Source organism: Megalobrama amblycephala, linkage group LG15 (assembly GCF_018812025.1).
Source record: "Megalobrama amblycephala isolate DHTTF-2021 linkage group LG15, ASM1881202v1, whole genome shotgun sequence".
NCBI lineage: Eukaryota > Metazoa > Chordata > Actinopteri > Cypriniformes > Xenocyprididae > Megalobrama > Megalobrama amblycephala.
Genome location: NC_063058.1, coordinates 27,503,737 through 27,528,718, shown reverse-complemented (window position 1 = coordinate 27,528,718; position 24,982 = coordinate 27,503,737). Strand labels below are relative to the sequence as shown.

Here is a 24,982-nt window from a genome sequence, read left to right as displayed (position 1 = left end):
ACAACCTTCAAAAATTCTAAGTCAGGCTAGGACCACATTAAATTCTTGAAAGGAAGGAACACAATGCAGGGATAGAATACAGTGCGGTCACTGGTTTGTACTAAACCACTGAATGTGTATTCTATCCCTGCATCGTGTTCCTTCCTGTCAAGAATTTAAAGTCACTTTCAGTAGATGGAAGACAGTGACCTCTTGAGGTGAGATGTACTGCAGAAGATATGACGCTACTTTCTTTCTGGCCAGGTACTGAATGCATTCTCTCTATGTACAGTGAGATTCAACATAAATGAAACATGGACATTTTCACTGTAAACATGAAACCATATACTGGAAATTACTGGAGTCACTTCTCTGAATAAATCCAGGGGACTGTAGTTGATGCTCTTTATTATGCTTTATTGTGATTTTAATTCATTTCATTGGAAGGAAAAGTACAGGACATTATTATAGCATGCATTACCAGAGAGTATAACAAATAAAAAAATAAAAAAAGCCCAGCATCCCCTTCAAGACATAACAAAATAGATTATGCTTAGAGTTAACCATACCCCTGCAACACACTACAAAGAAAAGATAAATTTAGCCATTAATGCACTGTAACAATCAGCTTAAATCATAACTACTGTCATTTTCAGATATATATTATGTTTTACAATTTTTTTCAGATTGAGTGATGTTCAAATCAGCACTAAGGAGGATATTTGATTTTTTCTTCTTTCTAGTTTTCACACTTAGTGCATTTGCAGGTCTCTATGTACATGTAGTTATAAAACTTCTCGCTGCCATTGGCACACTTCAGCGTCACATTTCTATTGCTGAATTGATCCTCCTGGCAGCAAAAACAGCTGTGCGTCATATTGTTCATGTCCATCGAATACCTGTGCAGGTTTCCAAGAAAACATCAGTCAGATGAATGTAATACCGCTGGATGTGAGTTTATCCTTATATACAGTATCCACACAAAGGTTTGGATGCTAAGACACACTTAAAAATGTATGAATTTCATTGGATAATGTATACATGACAAAATATCAAACCAAAAGGCTACCGCAAACATATGTTGGAGATTTTCCCAGAGCTATCTTCACTTTTCTGAGCTATTTTTGTTTTGTTAAAACATGATCATTTTAACAGTCAGTTGAATTGATATGCAATTCATTATAAAATAATTAACAAAATGGTTTTAATTAGCAAACACATATTGATATCTCGCAATCATGTTGCTAAAAAAAAATAATAATAATAATTAATTTATGGAAATATAACACATCAATAACTACAAATCAACATTTGGTCCCAAACTAGCTAGTCCCTACTGAGTGACAGTTTACATTAATCTTAATTTTCAATCCTGTTATCCATTTTGGCATAGGTGTTTATCTTTACATTTTCATAATTTTAACATTTTAAATATAATATTGATAATTATTTCATGTTTATTGTCAGGTCTTAAAAAATATTATGCAAACTTTACAGTTCATCTGAAAATTTAAAAATAAAAAATGAATATGTTTGTGTAATGCTCTCACATTGATCTGCTGTCACAGTGGCCAGTGCAGGAAGTAACTTCTACATCCTCGATGGAAATGCAACCATTGACATGCAGACGGGTGTGGTTCTTCTCTAGAATACAGTTCCTGGGTTTACCTGAGAGATGATAGAGGCAGGTAAGCTTGAGACTCATGAACAATACATGCACTGAATGTTATGTAGGGCCTATTATGTTATTTTAATTTACTTAACATCTGTTAAATTATCTGCATAGACATAGTAATGTGGACAAAATCATTTTAACTTAAATATATATTGTTTGTGTCAGGGTGTTTAGTGTAAAGTATATCTTACAGGTATTGCAACATCCATCTATGTCTAATTCTATTGTATCCTGTAAAGACACAAATAATAGAATAGAAAACGTTATTCAAATGTTATTCAAACATATTGCACATTTTCATACTAAATAAAAGTACATATTTTTTTCTTGAAACAATACACAAAAACAATTTCAAAATAATATTTCACTCCATTTTGTCATCACCTACACATATATATATATAGTGGTCATGAGCTAAGAATTCATTCCTTGTTCATTCATTGTTTTCTCGTTTTAGTTCAATTGTGGCCACAAATTAATTTGTTCCCACATTCTATTAATTCACTTGTTCCCTTGTTTTAGTAAATCATGGCGACATTAAATTCATTTGTTCCCTTGTTTTGATTTAAATAAAACAAGGCAACAAATTATTACAATGTGGCCATGATTAAGTAAATCGAAGGAAATGAATTTCGTAAAACATGCCAATTTTGGGAATGCATTGTTAATTAGTGGTCATGATATACGTGTATATACATTTTTCTCGTCATGTGTGGGGCTTCCCTGACATCCCGTGGCCCCTATCCTTTTTCACTGCTTGGAACAACATTAGGTTGAGTAAATAATGACAGAATATTCCCCTCTTTGATATACTAAACAAACTCATTTGCAACTTTTGTTTTGCTAAATTAGGAGTGTTTCTTTGGCTGCATTAATTGTTTTGAAAACACTGACTGGGAAATCTGGAGAAATGTGAAAAAAATAAAAGTTAAGAAAAACAGTGACTGTATGTCAAAGCGACACATCCAAACTTAAGCAGTAGCAGAAAGCAGCAGTAATAAAAAAAAAAAAAAATACAAGCTTACAGGCACACAGTCCTCTGGATTAAAGACAGGGCATTCTTTAATGCTCTGCACAACCTCAAACGAGCCATTCACTTTATTGCAGGTACCAGTTGTACATTTGAACTTGTACGCCTCTCGATCCTAAACAAAAAGACATAGAGGCTGTATGAGGATGTATACTTATACCATATACTATACTTTGTGTGATGAACTGAAAGAATGAAGAAAACATTGAAATGTTTTACACTGTACCTGGAGAGTATGTGTGGTTTTGTCTGGTGCAACATAAATACAGCATTTTTGTTGACATGATCCACAGCACTCTCCTTCTTTTTTCACATATTCAAAGCACTTGACATGTAAAAACAAGTTTATAGTTTAATAATTCACTCATTTTGACAAACTCATTAAAAAAAACAGGGCCAGATTCACAAAACTTTAAGATCTTATTAACCGTTATTTTCTAACTTAAGAATGAGGTTAAGAATATTTTGTATTCCAAAAAATACTTGAGAATGTTTTTTTTTTAACCTTTTTTTTTCTTAAGACAAAACTTCTTGAATAGAAGGTTGTTAAAAAAGTTAGAAATTTCATAGTTGTTTTCTTTTTCCTTAAGAATACTGTTGTGATTCCAGCCCCGGTTCTTAGGAATCATTTGTCCAGGAATAGGACATAACGGCTCAAGCTGTGTTTGCTGTTGTGTGATGGTGAACAAAGCTACATCACCACTTTAGAATCAATCCAGAAAAAAACATATTGCATCAGAAAGTGACAGCCATACAAAATACATAGAAAACAAGTGTTGATTTCAATTCTACTTACAGGTTTACAGTCACTTGAACTCAAGTAAGAGCACTTCTCAGAGCTCCTGTCAGTCATAAGTGAGCCATTGATTTCACGACAGGTAACATTTTCACATGTGTAACTGTGGACTTCTCCAACCTAACAAAAGACAGACAGACTCCATGAGGATTGAAGAACATAGCAGATTAATTGTCTGCTGAAGTGGAAAAAATTGAAGTTTAAGAATGTTTTCAAATGTACCTTGAGAGTCTGTCCGGTCTTGTTTGGTGCATCATAAATACAGTCTACTTGTGTGCATGATCCACAGCACGCTCCTTCTTTTTTCACATATTTAAACCCCTTGAAGTGTAAAACAAACAAGTTTATACAGTAGCTTCAATAATCCAATTGCATCTTTTACTGGATTTTTAAAGTAGAGACTTAAGCACTACTGAGGAGTAAGAGGTGATGTTAAAAAGAAGACGTACAGATAAGAAAACAAGAGAAATATCAGGAAAAAACTAGCAATGGCCAAAGTAAATAAAGAACAAGTGTGGATTGAGAGATTCTACTTACAGGTTTACAGTCACTTGGACTGCATTCTGTGATGTTCTTCTTAATCACAAACGAGCCATTAATTTTATGGCAACTAACAGTTTCACATTCGAAACGCTGGACTTCTCCAACCTGACAAAAGACAGAAAGAACAAAACAGATTCACTATCTGATCAAGTGAATAAAATTATAACAAATGCAAAAACTTCAATCATTTTAATGCCTTTGCTTGATTTTAGAGTCTTCCATCGATAATAATTCATTAATATGAAATGAACCCAGCAGCTTACCTCATACTCTGTGTTATTGTACACACAGACGTCTTTGGGCACTGAATAGAGATAAATAAAGAATTTTTGAAAATTCTGTCATCATTTACTCACCCTCATCTCATCCCAAAAACCATATGACCCTCATTCTTTCATGAAACACAAAAGGAGAAAGAATGCACTTTTCCAATCATTTGCAATGAATGGGCATTGAAGCTTTAAAGCTTCAGAAACAATGCAAAAACACCATGAATGTAACAGAAAAGTGGACTATACTGCTGAAGTCATTTGACACCTTTGAAGACATTCTAATATGTCCAACTTCGTACAAGTTGGACAAGTTCTTCAAAAAGCTTTCGCTAGATAAGACCCTTATTCCTCGTCTGGTATCATTTAAAGCCCTTTGAAGCTGCATTGAAACTGTAATTTTGACCTTCAACCATCTGGAGGCCATTGAAGTCTACTATAAGGAGAATAATCCTGGAATGTTTTCATCAAAAACCTTAATTTCTTTTCGACTGACGAAAGAAAAACATGAACATCTTCAATGACATGGGGGTGAGTAAATTATCAGGAAACATTTATTTGAAAGTGAAATAATCCTTTAATCTCTTTGGAAAAGTTGCTTTCTTGGAAAATACTAAATGTTTTTGGCAACTAGAAATTATATTTGAGTAGGAATCTGTAAGAAAATTTGAGACTTAGGGTGGACAGCAACTGCCATCAGTTTTATTTAATGCGATCTCAAATCCCACATCACATTTCTTCCCAAGACACTGATCAAGATCACAAACTGAATGGGTGAAGAATATTTAAATTAATATTATTGAATGTTTTGAATCATTTTTGTGTTTATGACTGTTTATGACTATGAAAACACCACCAGCAGGTTCAAACTAGGTGAAGGAAGGAATCATTTATAAGGCACTTTTATTATATACTGTTGTACACCCAAAAGGCTTTATAGTCATATTAGTGTGCAGCATCCACCTGGATGATGAGACAGCAGCCACAGTGAAACAGCACCAGTGCGCTCAACACACACTAGTTAAAGGTGTGTTAAAGACAATTCAATGGATGCAGACTATTATTATTATTATTATTATAGGACATGACTGATAAGGGCCAATGAGGGCTCTACCAGCAATAAGGGTTCTACCAGTAGATTTCCCAGAAGGTCTCCCATCCAGGTACAGACCAGGCTCAACCCTGCTTAGCTTCAGTGAGCAACCAGGGCTAGAGGGTGATATGGCTGAGGCGCACCAGATGAGGAATTTAAGTGTTAATGTCTTTTAAGTGCTTGTGTGTTTTGAATTCCTTGATCTTGCTCATGCATCATGTGAGCAATTACTAACAACTTTTACTGTATTCTTAGTCACGGCTGAGAATCTTTTGAGCCACAATTTCAATGTACATTTATACGTCTGTCAAACACATTTTTAAATCTTGAATCAAGAGGAAACCCTAAATCAGCCGTCTTTGACTCAATCCTTGATGACTCACCACAAGTTTGACAGCAGTTTATTACTGTGCTTTTGTATCCGACACCACAGGGCATCTTAGTTGGACACTTTATAGAATCTTTCAAACGCACACCAAAAGTATTGCAATTGTATGTGTAACACTCCTCTGTCCATGTGTCCCCAGGCTGCAGGAAAAGAGAATTGATAGGTGATAGTTTTGGAAATTTTAGTTAGTTATGATTACAAATAATTGTGAAAATGTGTGACTTGACTAAATGACTAAAATGAGTTAAAGGGTTAGTTCAACCAAAAATTGAAAATTCTGTCATTAATTACTAATGTCGTTCCAAACAGTCATTCCGAGAGCTTTCTGACCCCTAATAGATTGCAATGTTATCACCACTTTCAAGGCCCAGAAAAGTAGTGAAGACATTGTTAAAATAGTTCATGTGACTACAGTGATAGTCCATGTGACTTAATGTTATGAAGTGACAAGAATCCTTTTTGTGTAAAAAACAAAGTAACAACTTTATTCAACAATTTCTTCTCTTCTGTGTCAGTCTCTGATGCTGTACACATGAGCAGCACAAAGTATCCGTGTGATGGTGACGCACTGAGCCCCCATTCTGACATAGAACCCGGAAGCTCTGCACTGTGTTTACTACGTGAACAGTGCCAGAGACTGACACGGAAGAGAAGAAATTGTTGAATAAAGTTATTTTTGTTTTTTTGAGCACAAAAAGTATTTTCGTCGCTTCATAACATTAAGGTTGAACCACTGTAGACACATGGACTATCTTAACAATGTCTTTATTTGGGGGGAATGAAAGCCCTGGACAACGATTTCAGCCAAGAGGATCTGATACAACAAACCAGTAGTTCCCAACCACGTTCCTGGAGGCCCCCCAGCACTGCACATTTTGCATGTCTCCTTTGTCTGATACACCCATTTCAGGTCTTGGAGTCTCTACTAATAAGCTGATGACTTGAAACAGGTGTGTTTGATAAGGGAGACATGCAAAATGTGTTGGGGTTGGGGTTCTCCAGGAATGTGGTTGAGAACCCCTGCAACAAACAGTAGCAGAGCCCTGGAAACTCTAGCAACGGCCTGACAGCTAAGATGTTTCTAAGACCATAGTATTGCCTTATTACTGTTTCTTTGTGTAAGGCACAAGTTACATACGTGTCTAGGTATTCCATCAGTGCCAGTGCAATCTACAAAGAGGGAACAAAAACAACATGATAAAAAAATATGACATAAAGGTGCATTAAACTAGCAAACAGAGAAAGTAAATGGAGAAGCACTTCTTACCGCAGTAAGCTGTACACAGATTTGATGTCATATTAACCCGATATTGGCCATCAGGACAGTAACAACCTTCAGTTAAAGTTTGGTTGCAATCTTTGCATTCGTTCTCCCCATACATATCATTGTACCTAGAAGTAGAAATTTGTCAGTAATAAAGTCAATTTCAGAGCATTCAGTATTATATTTATAATAACAATAATAGTATAATACAAAATACAGTTATAATGGATATGGACTGATAAGGATTATTACGATGTGCTGCAGGATTTTTCCACTCTTGGTCCGCATGCCTTGTAGACTTTTTGATTGGGGCACTTGTATTCTGTTACAGAAATCAATGACAAGATTCAGGGCCCTTTCAGGTACAATATTGTAGTGTCATGAATTACAACAGTGAAAGTACAATTAAATGTATACACACACATTATACACATTATACTACAATCGTGAGTGCATTTGTGAGTGTACCACATAGTCCTTTGAGAATAGGGGAGTTTCTCCAGTCCACACAGATAGACTTTTGGCCACATAGCCGTGCATAGGTCTCTAGACTAGCGCAGGCAGCAGACTCATTTCCCATTTTGAATACATCATATTTACATGCCTCATAATAGTCTCGATAGGGAATGGTGTTATGGCAGCTGTAAAACACACTGTAAACAAAATTCAAAATTGTGAGCCACCCCCCACCAAAAAAGAAAAAAAAATATTTTACTTAGTAGAGAATAACTAAAAAACATTTGAATTGTGAATCATGATTTAATTCTGTTTAAATAATGTTTTAAATAGTATTGCTCTCTGTTATGAACGACTCTGTTTCCCTTACGTGCTGTTGATGATTTTACAGACAGTGATGTTTGGAGGAGACGGTGGTGGAAGAGGTGGAGGAGGAGGTGGAGGTAATTTACATCCCGGAGGAACCATCCAAAACTGTGCTACGTGCTCACATGATTTGTCGATTGTTCCATTAGGAAGTCTGCAGTCGTCTATTGTGCTGTTGTCACAATACCCTACAGAATATCAACAGAATTTCAAAAAGTTAATGAACAGAAGCACAAGCCAAACTGTGTACTATGATGGGGAATTTTCAGCTGCAATAAATCAGGACGGAGAAGGAACTTTAATGACCAATTTAACAGTAACCAATATTCAGGAATAGACCTTATGTAGCCCCGCCCCTTTTCAGCGCTGTACTCGTTGTCTTTTGACTTCCGGTTTGTATTTCCACAGCGATATTACGTATTTATGAATGAACTGCTCATTTTAAAATCTTCCCGGGCCACTGACATTTGTTAAGACATGCCGTGACGTATTTGGAGCTGTTCACGTCCTTGGACTGGGAATTATGCGTTTCCATGGCACCACTATCAACTCCTATGAATCTACAGCGGTCATGTGGTACAGTACAGCGACCACGTGGTACATCTGGGAGCTTTCAGAAAACTCCCAGTTTACAAGCTGTAATTACTCTACTAGGACGTGAACGCTTTTTACAAGCTAGAATCTCGTAACTACAGGAATAACGAGGCCGCGTGAACGCACCTATATACAGAGCTACCGCAAAAACGGAAGTTCAAAGACAATATTCTAAAGATGGTGGCGCGCTTGTTTCTCTGGTACATTATGGGTGCTTCTCAATATCCCTCCTCGTTTCCTCGCTCCTTCGTCCTCCATCTCAATTCTCTAATTGCACCGCGAGGAGGAGACGAGGAGTGAGGAAGCTTCCTGAGGAGTCATGAGCGAGGATACACAGGTGCATCCTTTGCGGAAGTCTTTCTCGTCGTATACATTCTCCTCCCCCTTCATATCTGTCACAATAATTTAAATGTATGCTTTAATGTATGCAGTTTAAATAAACTTTACATCTCAACAGGTCATCTTGCTTTCTTAATATTTATTATATATTTTTTAAATAACCAAAACAACATATGGGTAGATCCCTTGAGTGCAGCTGATGACGCTTTGAAGCTAAAGGGAGCGATGATATCAGGCTTTTTTGAGATGCGCCTAGCCTCGCCTGAAATTCAGCCGAGAGTAGGCGGCTGCAGTGAGGGGAGGAGTGAAAAAAGTGCAGGCAAGACGGACAGTTCTCTATTCTCGCAGTGGATCAGACACCTATACGAGATCAAAGGCGGATATTGCGGGATTCACACTTGTGCCCTGTGTTACTGGTAAACTGGATGTAATTTAAGTTATGTTGCTTTTATATGAAAATAAACATGATGAACAAGACACCCAAAGTACATGTTATTTTCATTCAAAAGATGTGTGTATCACTCATTTTAACTTTATGTTTTTATATATATATTTTATAAATGACAACAATCACATAACCCATAGAGAGATCGCAGTGTCAGAGAGTTTGGAAATATTTGCACATTATTTTTTACACATAAAAGCATGATATTAGAGTTTTAAAATCGAACATTTTAAAATGCTTTTGGTCAGCGCAGTCGGTGGAGAGCAACAGTGCTCGACTGCAGAATCCGATGAGGCCGCCTCGCCTTGCTTTTTTGACACACGTCGGCATGACATCAGAGCAAGGCGACCCACCCTCGGACACATTTCTAACCGGCATGCATCTCGCAGTGATCACCGGTGATCGGTTCTGCGCAGAATTTGCTAATCTCAAACAAGCCTGTTATTTCACTTGATTCAATTCCTCCGTCCTCGCTTCTTTTCCTTGTGTCCTTCCCTCACATCCTGAAGGGGTGGAGCTAAGACACGAGGAAAGGAAGCGAGGAGAGGAAACGAGGATGCACAAATCTAAATTTCTAAATTTAGCTACTCTTTTAAGAAAATAAAAATGTAAATATTTTATTATTATTGCTGAAGGTGGTCTCTTCTAATTAAAATGAGTTCTATCAACAACATTATGCTTCACTTGAGACATGTTGAGCTTCGATTATAATTAAATTCTGTCAATCAACTACTACAAGAGATCTGTACTCACCACATTGTCCCCGAGTATTATGATGGAAGTAGGAGAATGGGAGTTTGATTTGGACGCTCAAATAACTGACTGTGATTAAAGTTTTGATTTCAGAGATGTTCAGTGTCACTTCCATGCCAGTACTGGTGATGATGATGCTATTGTTTATGTACGTTGGCTTCCTCTGTACATCATCAACATAGACCTGAGGGAAATATTTTAATGAAAGTTGTACTGTGTATTACATGAACTTGTAGAGCAGTATTGCAACATAAACTCATATTAGCATGTAAAAAAATGTCTTTCTTTGCGATTGTGCTGATTGTGTTTTAGTGAGGTTTTTAAATCAAGGTCAGCATTCCCTCAGAAATCGCAGGACTTAATTGGATTTCTACAGTACAGAATTACATTTCTGAGCGGATTTTGTGAGGGGAACACATTAGCGTGGGGGATCTAAATTAAGGGGAAATAAAGAAAATCATTGTAAGAAGAGAGCAGGTATACAAGTAAAATTCAGCATGAGTGGGATACTAGAAACTTGTAGGAGTGGGTGGGAGAGAGATTAAACAATTCTGTGCAGACCTAGTTTTAAACACTTGGCATGTTTTTTCAAGAGACTGAGTTTTCGTAAACAAATTTGTTTGAATAAACTTACATTGACCACTTTATCATTGTTACTTGTCAGCTTGATTTTGTAGGATTTGTAATACACAAGCACGTACTCAGGGCAAGCAAGATTATTTGCAGTATCACAATAATAGTTTTTAGCGTGGACACTGATATTGTATGTTGGGATGATTTCTTCGAACAAAACATAAGTGCAGTTTCCTTGAAAAGCATAATATTGGCCATCAAAAGTTCTGTAATGAGGGTCACCCCAGGAATTGCATAAACCTGTTGGATCAGAAAACAGAGTAAAATATAATGCATTGCCAAAAACAATATAATTTTTTAATAGCACCTTTAAGATCAATTGAAATAATGTAGAAAAAAAAATCTTAATATGATTTAAACTCACATTCACACTCATAGTTATAGCAGCAGCCATTGTTATAATACACCTTCACAGGATCAAGTCCGTTAACACATTCAAGATTTTGAATTATTGGGTCACAATGTACAGGTTCTGAGACGAGTTTTCCATCTTTGCACGTTTTGATAGTGCATGCATTTGTCTATTATAAATAAAAGAGTTCAAAAATATTGATGAACAAAGGTTAAAGGGTTAGATTACCCAAAAATGAAAATCATGTAATTAATTACTCTCATGTCGTTCCACACCCGTACGACCTTCGTTCATCTTCAGAACACAAATTAAGATATTTTTGATGAAATCCGATGACTCAGTGAGGCCTCCATTGCCAACAAGATAATTAACACTTTCAAATGCCCAGAAAGCTACTAAAAACATATTTAAAACAGTTCACTTGAGTACAGTGGTTCAGCTTTTAATATTATAAAATTGACAAGAATACTTTTTGTGCAGTAATAATGACTTTTCAACAATATCTAGTGATGGCCGATTTCAAAACACTGCTTTGAAGCTTTACAAAACTTTTTGTTTCGAATCAGTGGTGATACACGATCCGAACCACTGATTCGAAACAAAAGATTCATAAAGCTTCAAAGCTGTGTTTTGAAATCGGCCATCACTAAATATTGTTGAAAAGTCATTATTTTGTTTTTTTGACACACGAAAAGTATTCTTGTTGCTTTAGTACCTTCTGGGCATCTGAAAGGGTTAATTCTCTTGCTGCCAATGGAGGCCTCACTGAGCCATCAGATTTTATCAAAAATATCTTAATTTGTGTTATGAAGATGAACGAAGGTCTTACAGGTGTGGAACGAAATGAGGGTGAGTAATGAATGACATCATTTTCATTTTTGGGTGAACTAACCCCTTTAATAAAACAGGGTCCTAATTCATTTAAGGTATTTTTACCTGCAAAAGAGTACAATTATATAAAGAAACAATTATTTTAACATAAGTTATTTACACTAGTTGTACACTAAAATAATAAACACAAATATTATGTGAGGACTGTTTTTAGTCTCTCTTATTACCGTCTGGTTGTCGGATTTAATCTGTTTTACAATATGGCCAGAGGAGTTGCAATAAACATCATAGCACTCATCCTGTAGAAGAGGGATTTTTGACCCTATAATTACAATAAAAGTTTTTTAGAGAAGGCAAAGAAAATTTCAAAACATTTTAACTGTAAATCAATCTAATAAGCAACTTTACATGGACCACACAGATTAAATAAAATTAAAAAGAAATCTGTCATAGAATTATTAGTACTTACCTGCTGTGTACGTTTTATTGTTATATGTGCAGAAAGGTGTGGTAGTTGTTGTTGTTGTAGATGGTGTTACAGTAGTAGTGGTAGTTGTTGTTGTTGTTGTTGTTGTTGTTGTTGTTGTTGTTGTTGTAGATGGTGTTACAGTAGTAGTGGTAGTTGATGATTCTGTTGTTGTAGATGGTGTTACAGTAGTGGTAGTTGATGTTTCTGTTGTTGTAGATGGTGTTACAGTAGTAGTGGTAGTAGATGATTCTGTTGTAGTTGATGTTTCTGTTGTTGTAGATGGTGTTACAGTAGTAGTGGTAGTTGATGTTTCTGTTGTTGTAGATGGTGTTACAGTAGTGGTAGTTGATGTTTCTGTTGTTGTAGATGGTGTTACAGTTGTAGTGGTAGTAGATGATTCTGTTGTAGTTGATGTTTCTGTTGTTGTAGATGGTGTTACAGTAGTAGTGGTAGTTGATGTTTCTGTTGTTGTAGATGGTGTTACAGTAGTAGTGGTAGTTGATGTTTCTGTTGTTGTAGATGGTGTTACAGTTGTAGTGGTAGTAGATGTTTCTGTTGTTGTAGATGGTGTTACAGTAGTGGTAGTTGATGATTCTGTTGTTGTAGATGGTGTTACAGTTGTAGTGGTAGTTGATGTTTCTGTTGTTGTAGATGGTGTTACAGTAGTAGTGGTAGTTTGATGATTCTGTTGTTGTAGATGGTGTTACAGTTGTAGTGGTAGTAGATGATTCTGTTGTTGTAGATGGTGTTACAGTTGTAGTGGTAGTTGATGTTTCTGTTGTTGTAGATGGTGTTACAGTAGTAGTGGTAGTAGATGATTCTGTTGTTGTAGATGGTGTTACAGTTGTAGTGGTAGTTGATGTTTCTGTTGTTGTAGATGGTGTTACAGTAGTAGTGGTAGTAGATGATTCTGTTGTTGTAGATGGTGTTACAGTTGAAGTGGTAGTAGATGTTTCTGTTGTTGTAGATGGTGTTACAGTAGTAGTTGTAGTTGATGTTTCTGTTGTTGTAGATGGTGTAACAGTTGTAGTGGTAGTAGATGTTTCTGTTGTTGTAGATGGTGTTACAGTAGTAGTGGTAGTAGATGTTTCTGTTGTTGTAGATGGTGTTACAGTTGAAGTGGTAGTAGATGTTTCTGTTGTTGTAGATGGTGTTACAGTTGTAGTGGTAGTAGATGTTTCTGTTGTTGTAGATGGTGTAACAGTTGTAGTGGTAGTTGATGTTTCTGTTGTTGTAGATGGTGTAACAGTTGTAGTGGTAGTAGATGTTTCTGTTGTTGTAGATGTTGTAGTTATACTAGTAGTTGATGCAGTAGATGTGGGATTTGTAGTGGATGAAACTGATATGTTGCAACACACACGTATTAGATGATTATGGCATACTTTATTAGAATTTTCTTTGTTTGAACACAACAGTCCAAAAGATGTATTGCACGACACAACTTGATTGTGCTTCCAGTTCGTGTCTGTGAAGTTTTGATTGTTATAATTTGTCATGCATTCAATTTTGTCTGGGTTCTCACAGGATATTTTACCCTGATTCCACAGTTCACTGATTGATTCAATTTCCTTTCCTTTGACATCTGTGGTGGGTTTGCTGTTGTCAAACCACTCTGACCACTGACAAGGAGGTGGTGGAGTAGTAGTTGTAGTAGATGTTTCTGTTGTTGTAGATGGTGTTACAGTAGTAGTGGTAGTAGATGTTTCTGTTGTTGTAGATGGTGTTACAGTAGTAGTGGTAGTTGATGATTCTGTTGTTGTAGATGGTGTTACAGTTGTAGTGGTAGTTGATGATTCTGTTGTTGTAGATGGTGTTACAGTTGTAGTGGTAGTAGATGTTTCTGTTGTTGTAGATGGTGTTACAGTAGTAGTGGTAGTTGATGATTCTATTGTTGTAGATGGTGTTACAGTTGTAGTGGTAGTAGATGATTCTGTTGTTGTAGATGGTGTTACAGTTGTAGTGGTAGTTGATGTTTCTGTTGTTGTAGATGGTGTTACAGTAGTAGTGGTAGTAGATGATTCTGTTGTTGTAGATGGTGTTACAGTTGTAGTGGTAGTTGATGTTTCTGTTGTTGTAGATGGTGTTACAGTAGTAGTGGTAGTAGATGATTCTGTTGTTGTAGATGGTGTTACAGTTGAAGTGGTAGTAGATGTTTCTGTTGTTGTAGATGGTGTTACAGTAGTAGTTGTAGTTGATGTTTCTGTTGTTGTAGATGGTGTAACAGTTGTAGTGGTAGTAGATGTTTCTGTTGTTGTAGATGGTGTTACAGTAGTAGTGGTAGTAGATGTTTCTGTTGTTGTAGATGGTGTTACAGTTGAAGTGGTAGTAGATGTTTCTGTTGTTGTAGATGGTGTTACAGTTGTAGTGGTAGTAGATGTTTCTGTTGTTGTAGATGGTGTAACAGTTGTAGTGGTAGTTGATGTTTCTGTTGTTGTAGATGGTGTAACAGTTGTAGTGGTAGTAGATGTTTCTGTTGTTGTAGATGTTGTAGTTATACTAGTAGTTGATGCAGTAGATGTGGGATTTGTAGTGGATGAAACTGATATGTTGCAACACACACGTATTAGATGATTATGGCATACTTTATTAGAATTTTCTTTGTTTGAACACAACAGTCCAAAAGATGTATTGCACGACACAACTTGATTGTGCTTCCAGTTCGTGTCTGTGAAGTTTTGATTGTTATAATTTGTCATGCATTCAATTTTGTCTGGGTTCTCACAGGATATTTTACCCTGATTCCACAGTTCACTGATTGATTCAATTTCCTTTCCTTTGACATCTGTGGTGGGTTTGCTGTTGTCAAACCACTCTGACCACTGACAAGGAGGTGGTGGAGTAGTAGTTGTAGTAGATGTTTCTGTTGTTGTAGATGGTGTTACAGTAGTAGTGGTAGTAGATGTTTCTGTTGTTGTAGATGGTGTTACAGTAGTAGTGGTAGTAGATGTTTCTGTTGTTGTAGATGGTGTTACAGTTGTAGTGGTAGTAGATGTTTCTGTTGTTGTAGATGGTGTAACAGTTGTAGTGGTAGTAGATGTTTCTGTTGTTGTAGATGGTGTAACAGTTGTAGTGGTAGTTGATGTTTCTGTTGTTGTAGATGGTGTTACAGTTGTAGTGGTAGTAGATGTTTCTGTTGTTGTAGATGGTGTAACAGTTGTAGTGGTAGTAGATGTTTCTGTTGTTGTAGATGGTGTAACAGTTGTAGTGGTAGTAGATGTTTCTGTTGTTGTAGATGGTGTAACAGTTGTAGTGGTAGTAGATGTTTCTGTTGTTGTAGATGGTGTTACAGTTGTAGTTGTAGTAGATGTTTCTGTTGTTGTAGATGGTGTTACAGTAGTAGTGGTAGTAGATGTTTCTGTTGTTGTAGATGGTGTTACAGTTGTAGTGGTAGTAGTGGTAGTAGATGTTTCTGTTGTTGTAGATGGTGTTACAGTAGTAGTGGTAGTAGATGTTTCTGTTGTTGTAGATGGTGTTACAGTAGTAGTGGTAGTAGATGTTTCTGTTGTTGTAGATGGTGTTACAGTTGTAGTGGTAGTAGTGGTAGTAGATGTTTCTGTTGTTGTAGATGGTGTAACAGTTGTAGTGGTAGTAGATGTTTCTGTTGTTGTAGATGGTGTAGTTATAGTAGCAGTTGATGCAGTAGATGTGGGATTTGTAGTGGATGAAACTGATATGTTGCAACACACACGTATTAGATGATTATGGCATACTTTATTAGAATTTTCTTTGTTTGAACACAACAGTCCAAAAGATGTATTGCACGACACAACTTGATTGTGCTTCCAGTTCGTGTCTGTGAAGTTTTGATTGTTATAAGTTGTCATGCATTCGATTTTGTCTGGGTTCTCACAGGATATTTTACCCTGATTCCACAGTTCACTGATTGATTCAATTTCCTTTCCTTTGACATCTGTGGTGGGTTTGCTGTTGTCAAACCACTCTGACCACTGACAAGGAGGTGGTGGAGTAGTAGTTGTAGTAGATGTTTCTGTTGTTGTAGATGGTGTTACAGTAGTAGTGGTAGTTGATGTTTCTGTTGTTGTAGATGGTGTTACAGTTGTAGTGGTAGTAGATGTTTCTGTTGTTGTAGATGGTGTTACAGTAGTAGTGGTAGTAGATGTTTCTGTTGTTGTAGATGGTGTTACAGTTGTAGTGGTAGTAGATGTTTCTGTTGTTGTAGATGTTGTAGTTATAGTAGTAGTTGATGCAGTAGATGTGGGATTTGTAGTGGATGAAACTGATATGTTGCAACACACACGTATTAGATGATTATGGCATACTTTATTAGAATTTTCTTTGTTTGAACACAACAGTCCAAAAGATGTATTGCACGACACTACTTGATTGTGCTTCCAGTTCGTGTCTGTGAAGTTTTGATTGTTATAATTTGTCATGCATTCAATTTTGTCTGGGTTCTCACAGGATATTTTACCCTGATTCCACAGTTCACTGATTGATTCAATTTCCTTTCCTTTGACATCTGTGGTGGGTTTGCTGTTGTCAAACCACTCTGACCACTGACAAGGAGGTGGTGGAGTAGTAGTGGTAGTAGATGTTTCTGTTATTGTAGATGGTGTTACAGTTGTAGTGGTAGTAGATGTTTCTGTTGTTGTAGATGGTGTTACAGTAGTAGTGGTAGTTGATGTTTCTGTTGTTGTAGATGGCGTTACAGTAGTAGTGGTAGTAGATGATTCTGTTGTTGTAGATGGTGTAACAGTTGTAGTGGTAGTTGATGTTTCTGTTGTTGTAGATGGTGTTACAGTAGTAGTGGTAGTAGATGTTTCTGTTGTTGTAGATGGCGTTACAGTAGTAGTGGTAGTAGATGTTTCTGTTGTTGTAGATGGCGTTACAGTAGTAGTGGTAGTAGATGTTTCTGTTGTTGTAGATGGCGTTACAGTAGTAGTGGTAGTAGATGTTTCTGTTGTTGTAGATGGTGTTACAGTAGTAGTGGTAGTAGATGTTTCTGTTGTTGTAGATGGTGTTACAGTAGTAGTGGTAGTAGATGTTTCTGTTGTTGTAGATGTTGTAGTTATAGTAGTAGTTGATGCAGTAGATGTGGGATTTGTAGTGGATGAAACTGATATGTTGCAACACACACGTATTAGATGATTGTGGCATACTTTATTAGAATTTTCTTTGTTTGAACACAACAGTCCAAAAGATGTATTGCATGACACAACTTGATTGTGCTTCCAGTTCGTGTCTGTGAAGTTTTGATTGTTATAATTTGTCATGCATTCAATTTTGTCTGGGTTCTCACAGGATATTTTACCCTGATTCCACAGTTCACTGATTGATTCAATTTCCTTTCCTTTGACATCTGTGGTGGGTTTGCTGTTGTCAAACCACTCTGACCACTGACAAGGAGGTGGTGGAGTAGTAGTTGTAGTAGATGTTTCTGTTGTTGTAGATGGTGTTACAGTAGTAGTTGTAGTAGATGTTTCTGTTGTTGTAGATGGTGTTACAGTAGTAGTGGTAGTTGATGTTTCTGTTGTTGTAGATGGTGTTACAGTAGTAGTGGTAGTTGATGTTTCTGTTGTTGTAGATGGTGTTACAGTAGTAGTGGTAGTAGATGTTTCTGTTGTTGTAGATGGCGTTACAGTAGTAGTGGTAGTAGATGTTTCTGTTGTTGTAGATGGTGTTACAGTAGTAGTGGTAGTAGATGTTTCTGTTGTTGTAGATGTTGTAGTTATAGTAGTAGTTGATGCAGTAGATGTGGGATTTGTAGTGGATGAAACTGATATGTTGCAACACACACGTATTAGATGATTGTGGCATACTTTATTAGAATTTTCTTTGTTTGAACACAACAGTCCAAAAGATGTATTGCATGACACAACTTGATTGTGCTTCCAGTTCGTGTCTGTGAAGTTTTGATTGTTATAATTTGTCATGCATTCAATTTTGTCTGGGTTCTCACAGGATATTTTACCCTGATTCCACAGTTCACTGATTGATTCAATTTCCTTTCCTTTGACATCTGTGGTGGGTTTGCTGTTGTCAAACCACTCTGACCACTGACAAGGAGGTGGTGGAGTAGTAGTTGTAGTAGATGTTTCTGTTGTTGTAGATGGTGTTACAGTAGTAGTTGTAGTAGATGTTTCTGTTGTTGTAGATGGTGTTACAGTAGTAGTGGTAGTTGATGTTTCTGTTGTTGTAGATGGTGTTACAGTAGTAGTGGTAGTTGATGTTTCTGTTGTTGTAGATGGTGTTACAGTAGTAGTGGTAGTAGATGTTTCTGTTGTTGTAGATGGCGTTACAGTAGTAGTGGTAGTAGATGTTTCTGTTGTTGTAGATGGTGTTACAGTAGTAGTGGTAGTAGATGTTTCTGTTGTTGTAGATGTTGTAGTTATAGTAGTAGTTGATGCAGTAGATGTGGGATTTGTAGTGGATGAAACTGATATGTTGCAACACACACGTATTAGATGATTGTGGCATACTTTATTAGAATTTTCTTTGTTTGAACACAACAGTCCAAAAGATGTATTGCATGACACAACTTGATTGTGCTTCCAGTTCGTGTCTGTGAAGTTTTGATTGTTATAATTTGTCATGCATTCAATTTTGTCTGGGTTCTCACAGGATATTTTACCCTGATTCCACAGTTCACTGATTGATTCAATTTCCTTTCCTTTGACATCTGTGGTGGGTTTGCTGTTGTCAAACCACTCTGACCACTGACAAGGAGGTGGTGGAGTAGTAGTTGTAGTAGATGTTTCTGTTGTTGTAGATGGTGTTACAGTAGTAGTGGTAGTTGATGTTTCTGTTGTTGTAGATGGTGTTACAGTTGAAGTGGTAGTTGATGTTTCTGTTGTTGTAGATGGTGTTACAGTTGAAGTGGTAGTTGATGTTTCTGTTGTTGTAGATGGTGTAACAGTGGTAGTGGTAGTTGATGTTTCTGTTGTTGTAGATGGTGTTACAGTTGTAGTGGTAGTTGATGTTTCTGTTGTTGTAGATGGTGTAACAGTGGTAGTGGTAGTAGACGTTTCTGTTGTTGTAGATGGTGTTACAGTTGTAGTGGTAGTAGATGTTTCTGTTGTTGTAGATGGTGTAACAGTTGTAGTGGTAGTAGATGTTTCTGTTGTTGTAGATGGTGTCACAGTAGTAGTGGTAGTAGATATTGGAGAACTTGTGGGTATTGTAGTTTTAGTAGTTTCACAATCAGTAATAAAGCTTATTATTTCTCCATTTTCCTTACATAGACCTTTGGAACATGTACCATTCCCGTGTGAGGTATACACTGTTGATCCAGCAGGGACTTGCTTACTCCCATAGGTACAGTTACATTGTTTAACACAAGTCATGGTTTCATCCAATAGATATGGAGTGTCTTGAGGGCACTGAGGAAAACATCCTGGGCAAATAAATAAAATATAGAAGGAAGCGACAAAGAAAATGTCATTAGCCTGGTTTGTCCATCACCACTGCAAAATATAGGTAAGAAATGGCATTTTGATTGGTGTAACATTTTTTGGTACACTTTACAATAAGGTTCATTAGTTAACATTAGTTAATTACATTAGTTAACATGAACTAATAATGAACTGCATTTATACAGCATTTATTCAGCATTAATCTTTGTTAATGTTAATTTCAACATTTACTAATACATTATTAAAATCTTTGTTAACATTATTTAATGCACTGTGAACTAACATGAACAAACAATGAACAGCTGTATTTTCATTAACTAACTTTAATAAAGATTAGTAAATACAGTAAATGTTGAAATTAACATTAACAAAGATTAATGCTGAATAAATGCTGTATAAATGCAGTTCATTATTAGTTCATGTTAACTAATGTAATTAACTAATGTTAACTAATGAACAAATGTATTAGTTCATGGTTAGTTCATGTTAGTTAATACATTGACTAATGTTTAACTAATGAACCTTATTGTAAAGTGTTACCCATTTTTCTCATGAAACAAAAGTCAACCACTGAATATTGCGTTATCAGATTCATCTTTTTCAGGCTTCATTAAGTCTACAAGCTTTGGGACAGTCTATAAAACATATCCAGAGTATTAAAAAATGGCCTAACCTTCAAGGAGAGGAATTTGATCAGAGCAAGTTCCTGAGGGGTTATTGCAGGTTTTCTGGCAGGGAGGTCCACAGTGGTTATAGTGCCACTCACATTCTCCAGGTGGGTTGTAGTAGTCACAGAATAAAGCTGCATGAACAATCGCTTTGGTCAGTACAATGAAAACATTTGTAGTACAAGAAAAATCATAGAAGTTTGTTTAAATTCGTAGAACAGTAAAATAAACAAACACATATAATGTGTTGTGTTTGTTTAAAGGCAAAAGTAAAATATTTGCTGATGTTTTAGAAATATCAGGACTCACGACATATGCTTGGGCTCCGCCATTTCACACAAGCTCCTTTTTTACGGCATTCAGCAGCATAAGCTGCCACTGCAGTACAGAAACATTCACAGTCACCCCCAATGTCACATGCACAGGTGTCTGTTCTGCAGTTTTCATAATATTGGTTAGAGTCCACCTAGGAACATAGAGAAAGAACATTTCACAGCTTCTATTATGTTCTTCTCCGTGTCAAGAGTTTAATAAAGTTTTTGCTTGATTTTCTTGCCCATGTTTACTGTTAGTAGATATATTAAGTTGAATTAACTTATAAATAATAAGTTAATAAAATTACAATAAGTTATCATAATATAATTAATCTAAAATATTAAAAGGTATCATCCAAAAAAACACCCGTTCTGTCATCATTTTCTCACCCTCATGCCATTTCCAACCTGTATGACTTTCTTACTTATGCAGAACATGATTTTTGAACAATGTTTTTGTACATAATAAGTCAGTGGGGTCCACAACAACATTGCACCCCACTAACTTTCACTGTATGGACAATCACACCAGTCACATGACGAGATTTCATGTTTTATGGGGACATTCCATAGACATAATGATAATGTCCCCACAAGGACAAGGATTTTGGATATTGCCATCTTTGTGGGGGCATTTTTGTGTGTGTGTGTTCTACAGAAGAAAGATTTGCAAATTTGGATTAAGTAAATGACAGAATTTTCATTTTTGGGTGAACTATCCCTTAAAACAAATAAATTATTTTTATTTCTATTTATGAAACAAATGGCTGAACATTTCAAAACATCTCTTATGTATAGACAAGAAGATAAAAGAAGGCCAAAATTTGGCTTGTTTTTGTTCCAAACTTGAAGGTGAAGTGTTATTTCCAAACCACTAGTATCAACAAACAGTACTGTAAGAAATAATGATTGTTTTTAAACAGGTTCCCCAAAAACATTCCTTTCTGCCATTGGTCAGTTCAAAGCATGTGAAAATCAAAAAATTACCCATCACATGTAACTACTGTAAAAAAAAAAAAAGGTTTATACTGTTACTTACAAGTGCATGGCAATCTTTAAAGACATCGCTTCTTATGATGCTACATCGTTTTTCAGCCCAGGCACAGCGATGTAAATGCTCTTCACAAACGTCTATCACGTTTGTCACATCTAGACAATCAGCTTTCACCTTCCAGCTAATCCCAAATTTCTCTGGATCCGTCACCACTTCTCCACTGTGCTTCATGAAGTCATTGTTTGCATTGCCGTCAAAGTTTCCACACAGTCCACACACCTTGCCCTGTCATAGAGATCATGTGGATGTTTAGGTGAGTAGTTGAACAAAGGGTAAAATAAATGGGTTTACCTTTAAGAAATACATACCTTTAATTTGGGATGAAGCTGGAGCATCAGACTTGTTTTATTGTCCCAGATTAAGTTCAAAAGACCTTTGACCTCTGTGACAATATATATTCCCGCAGAATGGATTTGATATTCATAATTAGTGTCATTGTTTTTAATAATTTTGACTCCATCTTCAGATAAATTTATCTCATTGAGCTAAAAGTAGAATTGGAAGAAAAAGGAATATTAGTCGACATTGTTAAAATAAGAAAAATTAGAGAAATGAAGAAGCTGATTGGCCATTGAAACCGCGAATGTCACAGTTGAGGGTGTGTGAGTACCAGTGTGCAGCAGAGGGATCTCTGTTTGCAAGGCTGTTCCTACCCAAGTTGATGTTGCTAATTATAAAACCAAAGGAGAAAGATTGCTAAAATATGCAGTTATGTATCTAATGAGCTTGTAGTAAATTGTATGCTGAGTTAGTTTAAGTAAGGTAAGAAAAGCCACAATGTGTTCATCAACTTTGGCCATGTTAATGAACAGTGGACAGATTAATCTGTACCGCCTGAACACCAAATAGCCCCATGTAAACCCCCATCGGGTTTAAATGGAAAGCATGGAAGCATAGCATGGAAAACTTGCACTGTGTGAGTAGAACCAGACTGAACAACTAGTTGTCTGTCGCATCATACAGTGCAAGAGAGACACTCTGCTGGTAAAATTGGCTATGTTCACTGTCAGTTTTTGGGGAATGACAACTGCATTAACTAATCTTCAGTGACTAGAGTAGTGTAGTAACTCACAAACTGTTTGTTATTGCTAGCGGTTTAAGAGTTCATATGCCTATTAGCCATGTGCAGTAAGCGCATGTGGATTAACATTGCTGTTGAACTGCTATGTGGAATATATTTTGCTGTGTGAACTGTGAATATTTTAGCAATATTGTTTGTAGTTTAAATTACTTAAAATATCCTTAAATGTACTTATTGATCTCAATGTTGTGTGTGTAAATCATATAATTATATTTATATAATGTGTGCTTTTCCCCCCTCAGCATAGATTATTAAGCTAAACATATCTGAACTAAGGACTGATTATAAGCAAAATGAATAAAGAAGATCAAGTCATTGACTGAAGAATCACTGATCAAGAATAACATGTTTTGAGTTATTTCACACACTCTCCACAGTTGACTGAAGCCTTTTTCAAGTTTGGCCTGATTGAGGCTGAGAATCCCTGTATAACTTGACAGTCATATTGCTGCAGGATATGAATAGTGAGTCTCAAAACCTTCTCCATAACTCTGATATATAATTGGAAATATGTTTCTTAAGACATTATCACAAAATCACAGATTATCACATAATGTATACATTAGTGTTATTATTGCTGCATGTTGCACACTTTTACAACGTTCATGCTTTGTTTGAACTATAAAATAGCCTCACCCCAAAGAAGAGACTGATTGACTTGAAGATGGTGTCGGTGGTCTCACAGAGTTTGTTCTCTGAGACAAGGCGGAAGGAGAGAGTCTGGTCCATATTGCAATAATCCTAGAGGGGTTACACACAGTAACATGTCAAGCAGTAAAGAAGTTGACACAGAGGAATGACTTCACTAAACAGTTGTGATACTTTTGCAATTTTAAATTTTTTCTAAGAAAATCTAAGAAAATAAGGAAACACTTAAAAAAGCTTGTCACAGAATGGATATTGATTTCTTCAGTTCAAAATAACAAGAAAAATGATGGTTTAATAAAATGTAGTTTAGTAAAAATAAGAAATTATTTTCTGAATGTAGTTAAGGAAATTTAAGAGTTTTATAAATTAAAAATACAGACACTTGACAAATGTACTTAAGTACAGTGACAAAAAAAAAAAAAAACAGAAAAGGAAAAACATACATGGGCTAAAATTTGTTCACAGTCTCCGTGGAAGGAATATCTCTTGCCATCAAAAGTCTTGAAATGACCTTCACCATAGATGGTACAGGTGCCATAGCATTCCATTTCTGTACAAATCCACTTTCCGTTTGTGCATGTGCTGAAATATAGAACATATACAAATTATTACCGAACTGTTATCATTACTATTATCAGTTTTGAGTTTCATGAAAGACGCGAGACGTGAGTGCAACTGTCAAACACGTCTGTCTAGCATGTGTTTACATAGAAAAACAATAGAAAAATAGTGCAGTAGAATGGAAAAACACTTTCTGGCCCCTATCATACACCCGGTGCAATGCAACGCCATGCGCGACACAAGTGTTTTTTGCTTTTTTCAGCCCGACGCATCATTTTCACGTCCAGCAGCGTGTTATTTAAATAGCAAATGCACTCGCGCCTCAAAAAGGAAAATGCAGCCTCAAGGCCCCGATATACTTTAAACAAAAAAAATTTCGTTCTTCATTTAGGGGTAAAACGAAGTTTGAAATACGTGACCAGTGATATACTGTAAACGAACATCTGACACCGCCCACACTGCTGAGAGCGGCATTTAGATGAATATGTAAAATTGCTTAACACAGTAGAACTAAGAGTCATATGATTAGCTTAGATCATTACAAACCAATCACCAAAACAAATCACAGTGAAGAAGACATTGATTTTTACTCAACTGTAAGACTTGTGCATGTATCTTTCTATTCATATAGACTCACTCGGTTGCTGTGATCAGTGATCCTCCCAGACGTAAATAAAACTTAATTTCTGCAAAGAGCAACTTGGAAGTCGTGTCAGGTATATGCTGTGCAGCTGAGGAATAGAAGTACTAAAGATTCTATGCTCAAAAGACCACAGCAGAGCCAGTGATAGTGTTGGAAGACTATAGAGTCGCCCTCTGGGTGAGGCTGTAATACTTGGAGTTAGTATAAATGATTCTGTGTTGGACCAGCGTACACCTGAGAAGGACAGTGAGATGCTAAAGATATGTGTGTTCACGTGTGATTGAAGCAGTGATAGTAGCTTCTTGACGGGATGCTGTCACCTTACTTCGGGAGGGGAATTACCTCGAAGTATTGGAAATTAAAAG

At 36.4% G+C, this 24,982-nt stretch overlaps 2 protein-coding genes across 2 annotated transcripts in view; one reads left to right on the top strand and one right to left on the bottom strand.

The window, feature by feature from the left end:
* Window positions 1–375: 375 nt before the first annotated feature.
* Window positions 376–23,605, bottom strand: LOC125246788 (mucin-2-like). The gene is given in 26 exon segments (XM_048157821.1): window positions 376–878; window positions 1,530–1,647; window positions 1,846–1,885; window positions 2,680–2,799; window positions 2,911–3,009; window positions 3,481–3,600; window positions 3,703–3,801; window positions 4,018–4,128; window positions 4,287–4,327; window positions 5,769–5,913; window positions 6,912–6,943; window positions 7,041–7,165; window positions 7,290–7,359; window positions 7,506–7,690; window positions 7,864–8,047; window positions 9,991–10,174; window positions 10,625–10,863; window positions 10,988–11,144; window positions 12,034–12,128; window positions 12,276–12,949; window positions 12,951–19,629; window positions 20,322–20,450; window positions 20,626–20,782; window positions 21,670–21,909; window positions 21,993–22,169; window positions 23,402–23,605. Coding segments are annotated over 26 exon segments (10,473 nt in total). The 5' UTR covers window positions 23,495–23,605; the 3' UTR covers window positions 376–718.
* saal1 (serum amyloid A-like 1) overlaps window positions 1,646–24,982 on the top strand; it is a 105,331-nt gene continuing 81,994 nt past the window's right edge. The window contains exon 1 of the mRNA XM_048157879.1: window positions 1,646–1,667. Coding sequence (XP_048013836.1) covers window positions 1,655–1,667 — 13 coding nt within the window. The 5' untranslated portion in view covers window positions 1,646–1,654. The remainder of the gene's footprint in view (window positions 1,668–24,982) is intronic.